General features: G+C 35.8%; 1 protein-coding gene across 5 annotated transcripts in view; it reads left to right on the top strand.

Annotated features, from left to right (window-relative positions):
• The window catches only part of FMN1 (formin 1), a 172,817-nt gene that overhangs the window by 96,550 nt on the left and 61,472 nt on the right, over positions 1-14,795 (top strand). For all 5 annotated transcript variants that reach the window (XM_063160502.1, XM_063160501.1, XM_063160498.1 and 2 more), the window contains 3 exons: positions 431-518; positions 9,201-9,262; positions 10,341-10,429. In XM_063160502.1, the coding sequence (XP_063016572.1) occupies positions 431-518; positions 9,201-9,262; positions 10,341-10,429 (239 nt within the window). The remainder of the gene's footprint in view (positions 1-430; positions 519-9,200; positions 9,263-10,340; positions 10,430-14,795) is intronic.

Genomic DNA, 14,795 nt, shown 5'->3' with positions numbered 1-14,795 from the left:
TGAGTAGTGCCCAGTGTTCCAGAAGTAGTGCTCAGAGGACATAAAAAGACAATTCTTCAATTCTTGGTCAGGAATTGATTCTTTGCTGAAAAAATACATAAGCCTGTTCACACTGAAATGTAAACTACCAGACAAACTCAGGAACTTGTGGTGTACTCAGTGTCTTTAATAGTTCATATTTGTCATTTAAAGAAAAAGGGGGATAAAGCATATTCCAGAATAAATATTTGATGTGCCTTTTTCTTTTCCTATGTAACAGCATCCTACAAGTAAGAGGTGATGTTCTTTGGTAGAACTGGTGAGAATTCAGTCTTAAAATTAATTTCTTAAAATTCATTGTCAATTCGCAAATTAGCTTCTGTTATAAAAGTGGCTGAATCCTTTCTAGAGTGTTCCCTTGATCTCAGATCATTTTGCATCACCTTTCTAGATTATCAAATTGCTGGATGGAAAGCGATCTCAAACTGTAGGAATTTTAATATCGAGTTTGCACTTGGAGATGAAGGATATTCAACAAGGTAAGTCTTTTTCTCACACTTAATGTATTATGCATGGATACTTTATCATAGCCCTCAGATATTTTATCATAGCCCTCAGTATGTGTATTGAATAGTCTCCTAAACTACCAGAAGAATCATTCTTCCAATATATTCCAGTTTATGTAAAAGTTTCACCTAAAAACTAGAATTAAATTTAGGTACAACTCTTTCTTTACCTTTAGAGTTAGCATAACATTTTCAGTACAGTGTTTCCATATTCCTCCCCTGCAGTTCCCTGCTTTTTCTAAAGCAAGTCATCCACCAACAGGAATGAAATGGAGAGCTTATGCATAAATCTTTCAGGCTTCAAGCATGCAGTCAGTATTTTTTAATATTTGCATTTTGCTTCATTAACACTATAAGAAGTACATCCAAAACTGATGTTACCATGTAAGAATCAGAAAGAGAATTACTGGATGGCATTTTTCAAAGCAAAGGGCTAGTCAGTTGTAAATTCCATTACTGGTAGAAATTATTTGAGTTTGCCAATACAACTGTAGAGAAATACTGATTTTTCAGAACACTGGGGTGATTGAGAGTCTGCTTATGTTCTGGATTTAAAAAGATATTGTTTAAGGATATTGTTTATTTCTTTTTCACATTAAGAAAAGGAAAATATTCACCATTTAAAACAACTGCTGGAACAACTCAAGTTGATGTCTCCTTTTTTGCTATTGTTTTCCCTCCATCACATGCAAATACTGGGTAGGGTGTTGAGATGCTGCTGGCATTGATTATTATTAATTTCAAAAGAGCCTTTGAGCATCTAGCACTTTAAAAGCACAAGGGCTTACAGATGTCTCTTGGGATGCAGAGGAATAAGGAAAAGAAGGCATAACTTTGTGTCTGCCAGTATTGTGTGAAAGGTATCAGAATGAGATGGAAAAAACCCACTATTACTAAAAGTCTAAATAATTTGCTGGCAGAAGTGTCAGCAGCACAGGGATAGGATAGAAGCTTTATTACAAAAACTGGGTAATATTCTTAAGAATCTTCAGAGATTGGTTTTCTTTTTATTTTCCATGCCATAACATTCTACTAAAATAGAGCATCTCTATCTCTCTCAGTTGTTCGCGGTACTTGTGTAGCTTTTGAAATATTCTGGCCAATTTATACCAATTCTGAGAAACCATAATGACCCAAATATCCAGGTATATATCCAATAGCATTTTTAACTTGAGGCAGCAGTGCACTTTTGAATCACATGTATCAGTTGCCCCCTTGGCTGTGTTGGCATTGCAGAGCAGTCTCAGAGTGCACAAACATGCTTCAGAATCAAATTAAAGGAGAAGATGCTTCAGGGGCATGCCATCAGTCTCCATGTATAGCAGTCTCTAAATTCCCCAGGATAAGATCAGAGATAGTTAGAGCTCCCTGAAACATCTATAGTGTGAACTGTTGCTGTCTACACATCCATTTTAAGACTACACTACTTGCAGTTGTAGATGCAGCTAATGTAGTTCTAGAAGTTTAATGAAAACTAGAGTGTTGGTAGAAGAAAGACACCAAAACAAATGCTGTCACTGAAGAAAAGTTTAGAACTCATCGCCCTTTCTTGTCTGAGGTAGCAAATGACTGGCCTGTCACCACGTGTGTTGCTCAAGAGAGCAATAGGATATGCTGCCTCTTGCTTATGGAAACAGCTAGGAGCTACCATCAGGATTTGGAAATACCATTAGTGGAACTTCTAAAAAATATACTAACAAGGCAGTCTGATTGATTCTCAGCAAAATCCATGTTCAGAGACTATCTAGGATGAAAAACCAGTTCACAAAACTCAGGGAAAACATTGTTCTGTAGAGAGGACCTTTAGAAATGTACATTACTCTGAAAACAACATTAGAATTATGCTTGTTTCTCGTTTAATGTCTGTTTATTTCATAGTATTTTGTGTAATTTAAATCTGTGGGCAGTCCTGCCTCCCAGCAGACAAATTATTTAAAGACTGCTGTAGTCAATGCACTGGATGGAAAAAATTCATAGTAGGCTAAATGGTGTATGAGAACACCTAACCAGAAAAAGCATGTGGTCATTGGGTCATGAATGTCAACTTTTTTTTTTTTTTAAAGAGGAGTTGCAAAGACCTACCTCTAAAAGCTTGCAGATTAAGCACTCATCCCTTTTTTCATGCCAATTTCCATGGCATAATTCAGTACGTGAAAAACAGGAAAAAGTTTATAGCCTTCGACCACTTACAACACAGAATGTAGAAGTCTGAAGCAAAAGAAAGTCAGAAATGAAAAAAAATCTAATTTTTACTTTAAACTTTTATGACCATGTTTGTTGTAAAGTCATGTACAAATGAATGTATGGTCTATGTGTGATGTACTGCTTAGTCTACCTTAGATAGCAGTTATAGAATGCAGGGAGAGAAATTCTCAGATGAACTGCCCTGTGCATACAGATGCATGCAAAATTGTAGAGAAGACAAAAGAGTAACCACAAGAAAAATTGCATCTTCCTTTAAAATAGTGTGAGATTTCTGCATCCACAGGATTATCCTCTCAAGTCAAAGTACATAGCTTCACAGCATATTCTGTAGAGAACTCAGCAGAGCAAAACAAGCAAGTGATCATATCTGGCATCCAGATGTTTGAGTTTGCATTTGATAATGCGCCAGCCACCACACTTCAGGAGGGGGATCTCCCACACATATTTGTTTAAGAGAATGAAGTCCATCCTTTGCAGATAAATTTATATCCATACTGCTTCTGAGTATGGTCTAAGGACAAGACAGCGTAAAACTAATGAATTATTTTGGGTACTGTTGGTGTTAAATGATGCACAGGGAAAGTTAACATTGTCATGCTGCACCTGTCCTAAGACTCAGCTTTTTGTACAGTGGGAGAGAACAAATCCAGGTATTTCAGTGTTCTGAGCACTGGTGAATCTGGTGAGGGCAATAAAGTTTTTTGTTAGACCACTATTAATATTACTCATTTCCTGAGCAGAAGAAGCAAGCAGAAAATCTGTCTGACTCAGTATGCTATATAGGATCTGTATATTGAAAAGACAAATAGCAGTAATCAAATTGTGCATAGGTTTGAGATTATTTTTAAGGCTGCTTCTATACATTTTTTAAAAACCTTTATAAAAGGAGATGAGGAATAGCAGACATCACTTGTTAGGTATGCTGTAAGCATCCCCACTTAAAGAAGTAATCTCCATTTCATATCAGTCCATTTCTGTCTTCTCCTATCCTTGTTTAGCTCAAATACTACAACTTGAGACAAACTTGTGGATCAACACTATTTATGTGGTTTTGCTGTTGCAATACTACAACTTGCTCTACAGCGAGGTGTTTGTTTTGTTTGTAATGGGGATTATAGCTGTATGTGAAAATACTGTGTGGGTCTTTGTCCCAGCTTTTAACAGGGCAATATTCCTCTCACTGAGACAATTCCAAAGTAGTAGCTGGCAATAGCAATGCACTGGAAAAGACATAATAATACTCCTTTCTGCAGTGTATGTCGTCTGTACTGGCTTTCCACGGGCTACTAAGATCCTTGTTCAAGAGTTACCTGGCAAAATTGTGTGGCAGCCCAGATGAAAAACTTTTAGTTACAGAAAATAGGATGTAGAAAAAATGTAGATATCTTATGTTCAAAAGAGTGATTATCCCAAATCCCTCCCTACATTCATAGTACCTGCATTTTGCCACTAAAATTGTAGAGCACCAGAAGTTCTTCTTCTTTACATTGGGGAAATATTTCACTGTCAAATATTGCTGGTTGCTGTCAGAGCGCATTACCTGGTATATACGCTGTTGTATTCTCCATGATATTAAGTCTTTGAGATGTGGTGGATCACATCAGATGCACAGTTAATAGCTTTTTGCACCCTTTGTGGTAGTAAAGTGCAGTATGTTCCCCCCAGAAGAGCTGCAGACTTCGCCGCTACATTTACCAAAACCATGGTAGCTGTGCTGTAGCACTACAATGCTGACTGAATATAGCCTGTATGAAAAGGGGAGAACTTAACATTTATCCTTAGCATAGAGATTATTTCTAATGCTAAAAATGAAGCATCTGACTCTTTGCCTTCAACTTTGTGATTTCCCCTTCATTTCAGCATATGGGAGTAAAAATTGGAAGAATGTGAACTGTAGATTAACCCAACCAGACTAATGATCAGTCTAATAACCATTCTGATTCAGTATTATATTTCTAGTCACCCTGGGATTGCTCTAATAGGAGCACACAGAAGGTTTATAAATAGCTTTGCATTGTCTTGGTTCAAGTTATGCGTTATGGCACATCTAAACTGTTGTTCCAAAGTTTTGTGACTTTCCCACCTACCCAAAATATTACATGCATGTATTCTATGTATTCTGTATACTATGCATGAAGTAGAAAGATAGCTGCATACCCGTCTCAGAAGTTGGAAAACTATTTTATTTAAAATTAAATGTTTTTCTCTTCTTTTGGGAAAATTCACAACATATATTTTTGTTAATATGTTTTGGATATCCATTGCATGTGGGTAGGTTAACATTAGTGCCAGAATCTTTTGTTCAAGACTTCTTGCAGGATTCGAGCTTTCTTAGTCTTCTAAGCCTCCGTTGTGCCCACAGTGCTTCTTTATTACGTATATTTTTTTGGGGTTGCATGGCAATTAATACTGGAGAAAACCTTTAAATAAGTTGGAAACATATCAATTTGTCAGAAGTAAACCAGAGGGATTTGGATATTACAGGGAGATTTGCCAAGTATTTAACAGTCATTGTCTAATTGACTAGGTCAGTCACAATTTTATTTAAGTTTCCCAATGATGGGCTGCATATTCCCATGAAATCAAGCCTTACTCAACAGAATGCAGTACCTAAAACAACTAAGTACTTCCAAGTCAAATAAATGAAGCTTTGGCAAGCACCTTCTATTTAAATAATGTACTTCTGTTTTATTATTTGGGAGCAGTTAAGGTGATTTCTTCATATTTCATAGTCTAATTGTCACATTAAAATGTTTGATACTGGGGAGCACATGTAAGCTCTGTCAGCAGGACTTAAATCCTGGTTTAGCCAAAATGTGTTTAGTAGGAGTGAGGCTGTAGATCAGATTCTGCCTTAAGACTGTTGGTATTTAAGCTTATTTAGAGGAGGTAAGTATATTTTTCACAATAAACTCTAAGTTCTAAAGTTGTGTGTGCACTGCACACAGTATGCTTTAAATTCTCAGCTTTTTTTTTTCTTTACATTTTTAAATTGATCAGAATATGTGAAAAATCTGTGCAGCAGAGAATCTGTTAGATTCATTTTTTAGAAGTTAGCATGTTAAAAACCTTTGGTATAAGTTTATATTTGAAACAATGCTCTTAGTATGTGAAATGTAGCTGGCAAGTATTTTTATGTGTGCCTGTTAGTTTGAATGCATGATGCTGATCTGTTTTTTGTCCTAGCTGACGGTTATTATATCCTAATGGGTGCAACCCTGCACTAATGATCCTTGTGTGTATAAATTCTTCTTCTTGTGAGCAGACACCATAGACAACATAAAAATGTTTGCCTCAATTTCCCTGCAAAAAAGGATCTCAGAAACCAGACTTGGCCAAGTAACAGATTTTTTAAAGGTAGAGGAACCCAATAAAATTACCAGCTTTTCACAGCATGAGTCTACTTCCTTTTGATATATTGTGAGGTGTAGGTGAAATATTCTAACTGAACTGACAGTGTAAGGAAGACAGCTAACTAGAAAGCCAGATGAAAGTAAAAACCACCAATGATGATTGATATTGTAATAGCTATTTATTATTTTGGAGCCTCTTTTGTGGATTTATGTGATTTCACCTATATTACTTACACTTACGTAAGCAGATATAATGAGATTTAATGCAGTAAATTATCATGGTTAAATTCACTGTATCAGGAAGAGCTTTTTGAAAAACATACCAAGGTTTGTATTAATTTTGGTGAAGTTAAATACATATGATCAAAAGTGGGGTTTGTTTATCATAGAAAATTTAAAAGCTTTTGTTATTTTAAGTGAAAATCAAAATAATTGCTTTCTTTGATCTAGTGCAGTGGGGTTTTTTTAAGCTGCCGCAATTCAAGCTAATTTGCACAAAATACTGTGAATGTATTTGCATGTGGCATATTTTAAGAATAAGAATATGAAGACACCTGTGAATTTGGGGATTTCTTCTAGCTTTTCAAAATAAATGCTTTTTTTCAAAAAATGGGCCCATCGTAAATTTGCATGTTTTCATTTTTGTCTTCTGCTCCAAATGTGTATGGCATAAAATGTATAAAGATGAAATAAAGGAGGTTATGTGGATTTTGGCAATGTGTCTCTATATACATTGACATCCTAAGATGTCCAGCTGTATGGCTTGATTTTTAACAGCAGTTGTCTGTCTGTGCATCCATTGCTAATAATAGCAGTACAGGTTGTATAGAAAGTAAATCAGAAAATATTTTCTGAGTACTTTTATACAATCACATGCTCTCTCCAAGAGAGATAACTCATGTCAATATCTCTTAGAATTTATTATTATTAATTCTATTAAATATGTGGTTTAGCAGATTGTATTTCATTAGTTTTATCACAAACACTTTTTGTTTTATCATGTCACTTCAAAACAATGCTGATTTGTTAGATCTGATGTTGACTACAGAAACATGGATAACATAATAGAGCATTAAAAGCCACTTTGTGATTCTGGGGCCATTTTGCTGACAAATATCTGGCTGAAATATTCAGCTAGTGATGTAACACTTGATATTCTTATTACAGTGAGTTTTTACCAAACTGCTTCCTGTCATTGTAATAGATTTGTACATAAAAATTTGACTATCAATTACGTGTTTTGCATTTCAAGTACAAAATTGCCTCCAATAAGTTGCTTTTTCTAGATAGCTTTGGACATTTTTCCTTGTAAGCAGATTTCAGAATATGTTAAAATAGGATAAAAGTTAAACACAAGGGAAAGTTTCTGAACTCAATATACATATTGTTAATCTTAACAATTAAATATATTGGACGGTGAAACCAGTCTTCCGAGAGATTTTCCATCTTTAGGTTCTTTTGAAATTTTATTGGATGATACAGAAGATAGTGCAACTCTTTGAACTGTTTTGCAGGAGATAAGAGAGAATCTTATAAATTCAAACCTTAAGGAATTTCCTTTAAACAAAGATTTTTGCCAGTCTCAGTGGTTCAGGCTTTACATTTGGTTGCAGTCTTGAGGGTTTTGAATCTTCCAGTAAGACAAAAATGGTTGGAAATACTGGGTATTTTTCATTGATACTGTCTTCTGTGTAATTCTTTACTTCTAACCTAGGTGTAATGTCAACAGATGGAATAATAATTGACAGGCAGAATTTTAAAGCATTCTAAATGTCACTGGACCTTTTAATAAAATTAATTAGCCTGCCACAGAGAAAATTTACTAGCCTGCTGGTTAATTTCACAATGTAAAATCATGGGGTAGGTGGTAGAGCAGGCGAAAGCTTATTACTTTTTAATAATTATTTAAAGATGTGTGCCTTGCCCCTTTCAAGCATGGATTACAAATGCAGCAAGAGCTTTTAAAATCCTCTGAGTTCATAAGCAGCCAAGGATCATTTGAGGAAATATAATACAGTTGAATTAAAAGTTATCAGGTAGTAACTAATAACATCTCACTGGTTATGCCCTTGATTCTTTTGGGATTAATGTTTTCAGTAATATATAAGCATAAGCCATGAGTTCAAGAATTGTGCCTAGTCCCCTTATGAATCTTGAGGAAAAGCTGGTTTCAGAAAATTTAAACATCCACAGTTACTTCCATTCCACTGTGCATCTCTCAGCGTACTGGAATTTAACATTAGAATGTGTTAGAAAGCACCATGAAGCAATCCCATTTAGTTTTCAGAAGAGTTCCAATACTAGTATTCCAACAGCAAGAATTTCCAATACCAATACCAATTGCCTAAATTGTAATGAGATTTGCAAATGTTGGAAGCACCAATTTCATATATTCCAAACACAGTAATATTTGGAACTAAGATAGGAAACATTTTGAGAGTTCCCATTTTTAGTAATGAAGCATGATTAATCACTTAAGAGTATGCTGCATGTGTGTCTGTGTGGTGTTGAGAAGGATTTTTCTGTAAATTGTCATGTGGATAGTTTTCTATTGGATAAAGCTGACTTAAATGTGAACTTGTGGAAGATAACTTAAAAACTGTAGCACAGTCTTTTCTGCTTGCAAATTTACATAGCTTGTAAACTTTGAAAGTTGGTCTACTTCTCTTCTTACCAAGATTGCTAGCTCCTAGACAAGCATATCTCATTGATTTCCTGTGCACACAGGGAGACTTAAATATCCTCACTCTCAATTCCTTCCTATCCAGCCTTCTAAGCTAACATAAATCTGTGCTGTTCGTTGTTTGGTATCAGTTGTCTCATGTTCTTCTACCTGGGCAGCTGCACAATCAGCTGGCTACTTGACTGGTCACATCTTTGACTGCTGATTATATTGGAGAGAAAAGTAGAACTCTACTCTCCTGAAACTGAGTTTATAGAACATTCTTGCAGGAGTGCTGTGATTTGACATTAGAACAAAAGAAATTAACTGGAAACATAAATGTCCTGTATCTAGGTTAGAACCCTTTGGTACATTTCACAGGAAAAGAACTGAAGTTTTAATCCAGTGTCTAATTTGTGTTTGTATTCTATACAGCTATATTGTGTGTCGATGACTCTGTAGTAGATCTGGAGACACTGGAAGCCCTATATGAAAATGTAAGTAAAGGTGGGGTAAAATTGTGTTTAATCACCAAAGTATTTTGGATACAGACTTTAGGCTGCTCAGGGATCTAGTGAGTAAGGTCCCCTGAGAAAATGCTTGTGAAGGTTCTGGGGTCCATCAGTGCAGATTATTTTTTCAAATACCATTTTATGAAGGCCACAGGAGCAGGAAATTCCTAAATGTAAGTATTCAAGCAGATGAAGCAGAAGGTTGGCTTATCTGAGCTGGGATCTTTTGGAGCCAAGGCAAGAAAAGAATGTGTATGCCCAGTGAAGGCAAGGTCAGCTGATGTGGGAGGAGTACAGAGATGCTGCTTGGAACTCTGGGGAGAAAATTTGTGCAGCCCAAAGCTCAGTTGGAGTTGAAGCTGGACAGAACTGTGGGTGCCGTCTGTGTCCTGGGGAGCATCAGGCACAGCATCACAGCCAGGAATGGGAGAGGACTGTCCCCTCTGCTCTGAGCTGGGGTGGCCTCACCTCCAGTGCTGGGGCAGTTCTGAGAGCCACAGTATAAAAAATATACAAGATGTTATAGAGCATCCGAAGGAGGGCTATGAAGTTGGTGAAGGACCTTGAAGGCAAGACATACAAGGAGCAGCTGAGGTCACTTGGCCTGTCAGCTTGAAGGAAACAGAGAAGACCTCGTGGCTGCCTGCAGCTTCTTCACAGGGGGAAGAGGGGAAGATCTTCTCTTTGTGGTGACGGTGATAGGATCTAAGGGAATGGCCTGAAGTCATGTCAGGGGACATTTAGGTTAGGTATTAGGAAAAGGTTCTTCACCCTGAGGGTGTTTGGGCACTGGAAGAGACTCCCCAGAGAAGTGGTCATGGAATCAGCCTGATAGAATTCAAGAAGTATTTGGAAAATACTCTTGGGCATGGTAATGTGCAGTAAATGGCATATAAGGCACTGAAGGAATTTATCATAGATCTTTAAGCATCCCTCTTTTGCATAGTCTAAATGTTTCTCAATTAAAAAAACATAATTGCTGGCTTGCAGGCAAACAGGTAAAGTAGTAATTTATTAATTTCTTACTAATTAGTAACTAATTAGTTTATGTTAATTCACTCAGAGAGCACAAAAGGATGAACTGGAGAAAATCAAGCAATATTACCAGACTTCAAAAGAGGAGGAACTGAAGCTTCTGGATAAACCAGAACAGTAAGTTGTTGGGGTTTTTTAATAATTTTTCATTACATAATGTAGTCCTTTGATTATATGTTGAAAGCAGTTTTGATGCATAATTCTTGGTAATTATAAGCTTTTCTAAAGCTATAAACTTTTTGTATTTCAAGACATGATGAAAAATTTGCCCTTATCACAAAACTTTTTTCAGACATGGCAGAGTTTACTACATCAACTTTGACCACCAGAACTGATAAAATATGTTGCCTTGAATCAATAAGAATTTTGTTCCCATTCTCACGTTTTTAAGAGGCTTTTCCTTCCCTTAGAGCATTTGTGGCTTAATTAGCATTACATAAAGCAAGGCCTAGCTGATTTTGGTTGTTAATTGTTTGAAGAAGCTGCATGAACAGAGGGTTTGGGTTGATCCTATGGTCAAGGACACCTTGGATACTCTGGTCTGATACTTTAGGTTCAGTGTAAACCTAAAAGACTGATGCCACAATTCTCCTGGAACTGTTGTGGCCAGTGACAACTGTTAGGATGAAAAAGTTAAATGTTGCTCCTTGTGTTGTAATACACCTTAGACTGATGTGAAAGAATCATCAAGAATTTTTGAGCAGAACGGTGAAACTGAATTTTATATTTGTGTAGACATTTGATTTGAGACATTGGCCTATCAGTGTTTTTTGTCTTCTGCTACTTCACTGCTTTTTTCTTTTGTACTCTTATCCTTTTCAGTTCTTCCTCCCCAGAGGCCTCTCTGTTGTCTCTTTTCCTTTTCCATTTTGTCTGTTCTGCTGTCTCTGGTGTAAGAAAGGGTAGGGGGAGGAAGAACTCAAACAGAGATGGCATATGATGGTTAATGTCAGAATTAATGCATTTTCATACCTTTTTTTCCCATTAAAATGCAAGTGCTGAAGAACAGATTATTTTTTTTCTTTTGCTAATTACATGAGGCAGCTAAATATTCACTTGTAACTGCACACTAATATTAGGAGATAAGGCTATTATCTTACTCTTGATGAAGAGAGGCTGTTGTTCTGTAGTAAGTCTTAAGAAGACAAATATCTGTAAAGTTTATATACTAGCTTACTTTTGCATCCCACGTCCATGGTTTTCATTGCCTTGGCTTGGGGCATAAGGATACATTGTGTGACTAGCTGATGTTTTCCAGAGCTTGAATCTTTGGCAGTCTGTTTGCTGTATGTCCAAGTTAAATAAATATGAATGCATTTTGTCTTCTGGAGAATACGAATCTTGTAGAGCTCTAGGGTTATAGGAGGTTGTCTTTTTTGTAACTTATAGTGGAGAGAGGTTAATCTTAATTAAATGCAAAGTCGGATTTATACTATCATTGTTCCATAATTAAGAACTGTAAATGAAGCAGGTATGCCTGGTGGTTCAGAGTGAAATAGTAGTATGAAAGACAAAAGGTATTTTTTTATCAATTATTACTCAATGCTTTTTCTGCAAGTCTTAAGTATCCCATTTTTACCCTATAGGTAAACTGCATAGGTTAAGAAAAGTAGCTTTTAAAAAGGTAGCTTAAAGGGCAAACAATTTGCTTTATGCACTTCTGTAAATTTTGTTGGACCTTCAAAATAATGTGCTTTCTGAAAACTCAGTAGATCATGTGCCCCTGGCTTTGTTGTCTCTGTCAGTCTCTAAGTCAGCCTAACTGCAGAATAGGAGATTTGTTGGAGCTGTGCTTTACTTATTAGCCCCATAAAAGGTTAAAGACAGAAAAGTGCTAAATTTCTGTGTGATTATGCTGTGGGGCATAAGCCTCAGTATTGTCTTTAATGAGAATCAGAACAAAAGTGTACATGAAATAATTTATCAAAAGATTGCACATACTAACAGTTGTCATTCATATAGTGAAACCTTTGAATTGAGTTCACTGAAGTCTAAAGGAAACTCTTACATGTTTGGATTACCGGACAGATAAAAAGCTTTAGTGGTATCACTGACGTTCTTCTCCACACGTGATGTTAAATTTGGCACACACTGTAAGGATGACAGCAACATAACAATACCCCCTAAATTATTCTTCATGATAATAGCTGTTAAAATGCTAATATTAATTGGCATGATAAAGATTTATATGCAAAATTGGCCACAGTTCGAGACTTTCCTAGCAGGATACAGATGCTATAGCTACTTTCCAAGAGACTCCATTTAGTTGTAGTATAATGTCTGTGTAGGCTTCTTCACTGTGAAATAAGTAGTAATGAAGGAAATAGTAACAATATGGTACTGGTTTGAATGTAGTTTGATTCAGGAAGTAGGGAGTGATTTATAATCCCTGTCCCAGTAATGCCACTGACTTCTCTTTGAAGACAGCTCTGCTTGGACTTCAGTTTAAGTCCTGCTGTCATACTTAGAGGCTTGCAGGATTAGATACACCTTTTTCCCAAGAAATCACTTCTAAATTTTATATTCTTCAAATGCAGATAAATGTCATCTGGAAATTAGTTTACCTCCTTAGAATCAGCCTTCCTTGTCCATCTTCTACAAGAATGTTCTCTTACACTAACACCATAACAATATGCCTGACTTGAAAGTTCTCTCAAGTCCTTAACTACAAGATTCTGGTAGGCTAAAGGAGTTTTCAAGTAAAAGCATTTTTTTCTTGACAGTTTCTGAAAGAGAGGAGTACGATCTACTTCATGGAGAGGTACAGCATATTTTCTGGGTTTATTTTAGGCCATCAGAATTGCAGTAATGAGAAACCCATCCAAAAGCCACGTCACAGCCATGTCATCATTATTTTAAGTAAAAAACCTACTTTTCTCAGAGTAAAATTGAAATAAGGAGGTTTCTTTCTCTTCCAAAGTTTTGTCCATCTGAATTGGTGGTTTATTTGTGACAGCCATAGTTTTCATGCTATGACTTTTTGATTAGTTGCTACATTTGTAGTCACTAAGATTCCTTTTAGTGACAGATTTCAGTTATAAGTGTTCTGTCTGGGTATTTACTTTGAATACTCTGAATTCCAGAAGCTGAAGACATCCTCTTTTTACACTGATGCTCTTTTAACTCTTAGCACAATGACATTGTATTCAATGGTCAGCCATGTGGGAAATAGTTCTCTTTTCACAGGAAGGCAAGAATATGTGTCATTTGACTTTTTAAATTTAAACTTTTTAATTGTTTGTATGTTAGAACTTTAATGAAGGAGTTTGGTTTTTCTTTCCTTTGTTTCTCTCACACAAAGTGCAAAATACCCTGGGTTTTTTTCTCCCTGGCAATACCATTCATTCCCAATAGGAAGCATTTTTATTAGTACCAGCTTGGCATTTCTTTTTTCCCACTTTTTAAGTCTAAGAGCCAAGCTGGGCCTCCCTGATCCTTCTCTCACAATGGGTTTTTTCATCAGGCGAGGAAGAAAAAGAAACAAAAAGAAACAAAAAAATGGTCCAATTAAAACATAGTATTTCACACCAGCCACAGGTGAATTTTCTAGTTTTTTAAACAGTCACTATGTATTCAGCAAAGCCTAGCATCCATGAGAAACATGTAAAGCAGATTTAAACATACTGGTTTTATTTATTGTGAAAAAGAAATAATTTGGAAAAATAAGGTCTATTGGCTTAAATAATTAAAATTAAGTTAAGAATAATTCAAGCTAATAAGTTGAATACTGAATTTCCTGTAATTCAGTGAGGGAGAGAAAAATCTTTACAGCATTGCATTAAGGGGAATCTGAGGATATCTGTAGACAGGAAGAATGATGCTACAGTGATATTGGAGCAAAAGACAAGTTTGCTTCTGGATTTCAAGAAAGCTTTTGTATCTCTGAAGTCTTGAATTAAAAACCCAAGAGCAAATTATTGTTATTAATATTGTTATTATAATAAATGCTAGAGCTTCTTGTATTATTAGCCAAGCTCTTTTATTTTAAATTGATGAAAAGGGAGGAATTACTCATGCTTTGAGATGCTCTTATTTTGTGAGGTCTGAACTACAGTTGTTGAATATGCCTCCATTTATTGTTATTTACTATGAGTTAACAGATGAAAAGCTACAATAGAGTCATTATATATATATATATATATATATATATTTATATATTTATATATATATCTGTGAGAACAGATATAGAGCAGATGAAGGCTTAGTAACTTTGCTGAGCAGTGACTGGAGGCAAATATGCTCTGCAAGTATTTTAGAGCTAAATACACAGCTAGGTGTGTTCCCATGGAACATGCTGCTAATATGATTGAAAGTGTGGTGCAAATTAGAAAAGGAAAATTGATGCTAAGAATCACAAGAAGGCTGTTGGGAGAAATTTTATATTATGAAATAAATTTGTAGGAATATATTGAGTTCTGTATTTCTGAGCACATTTTTAAGGGAAACAAGACTGCATAAGTTGGTATGTAGGTAGCACTATGTA

This window comes from Melospiza melodia, chromosome 6 (assembly GCF_035770615.1).
Source record: "Melospiza melodia melodia isolate bMelMel2 chromosome 6, bMelMel2.pri, whole genome shotgun sequence".
NCBI lineage: Eukaryota > Metazoa > Chordata > Aves > Passeriformes > Passerellidae > Melospiza > Melospiza melodia.
This window is presented reverse-complemented; position numbering and strand designations above follow the sequence as displayed.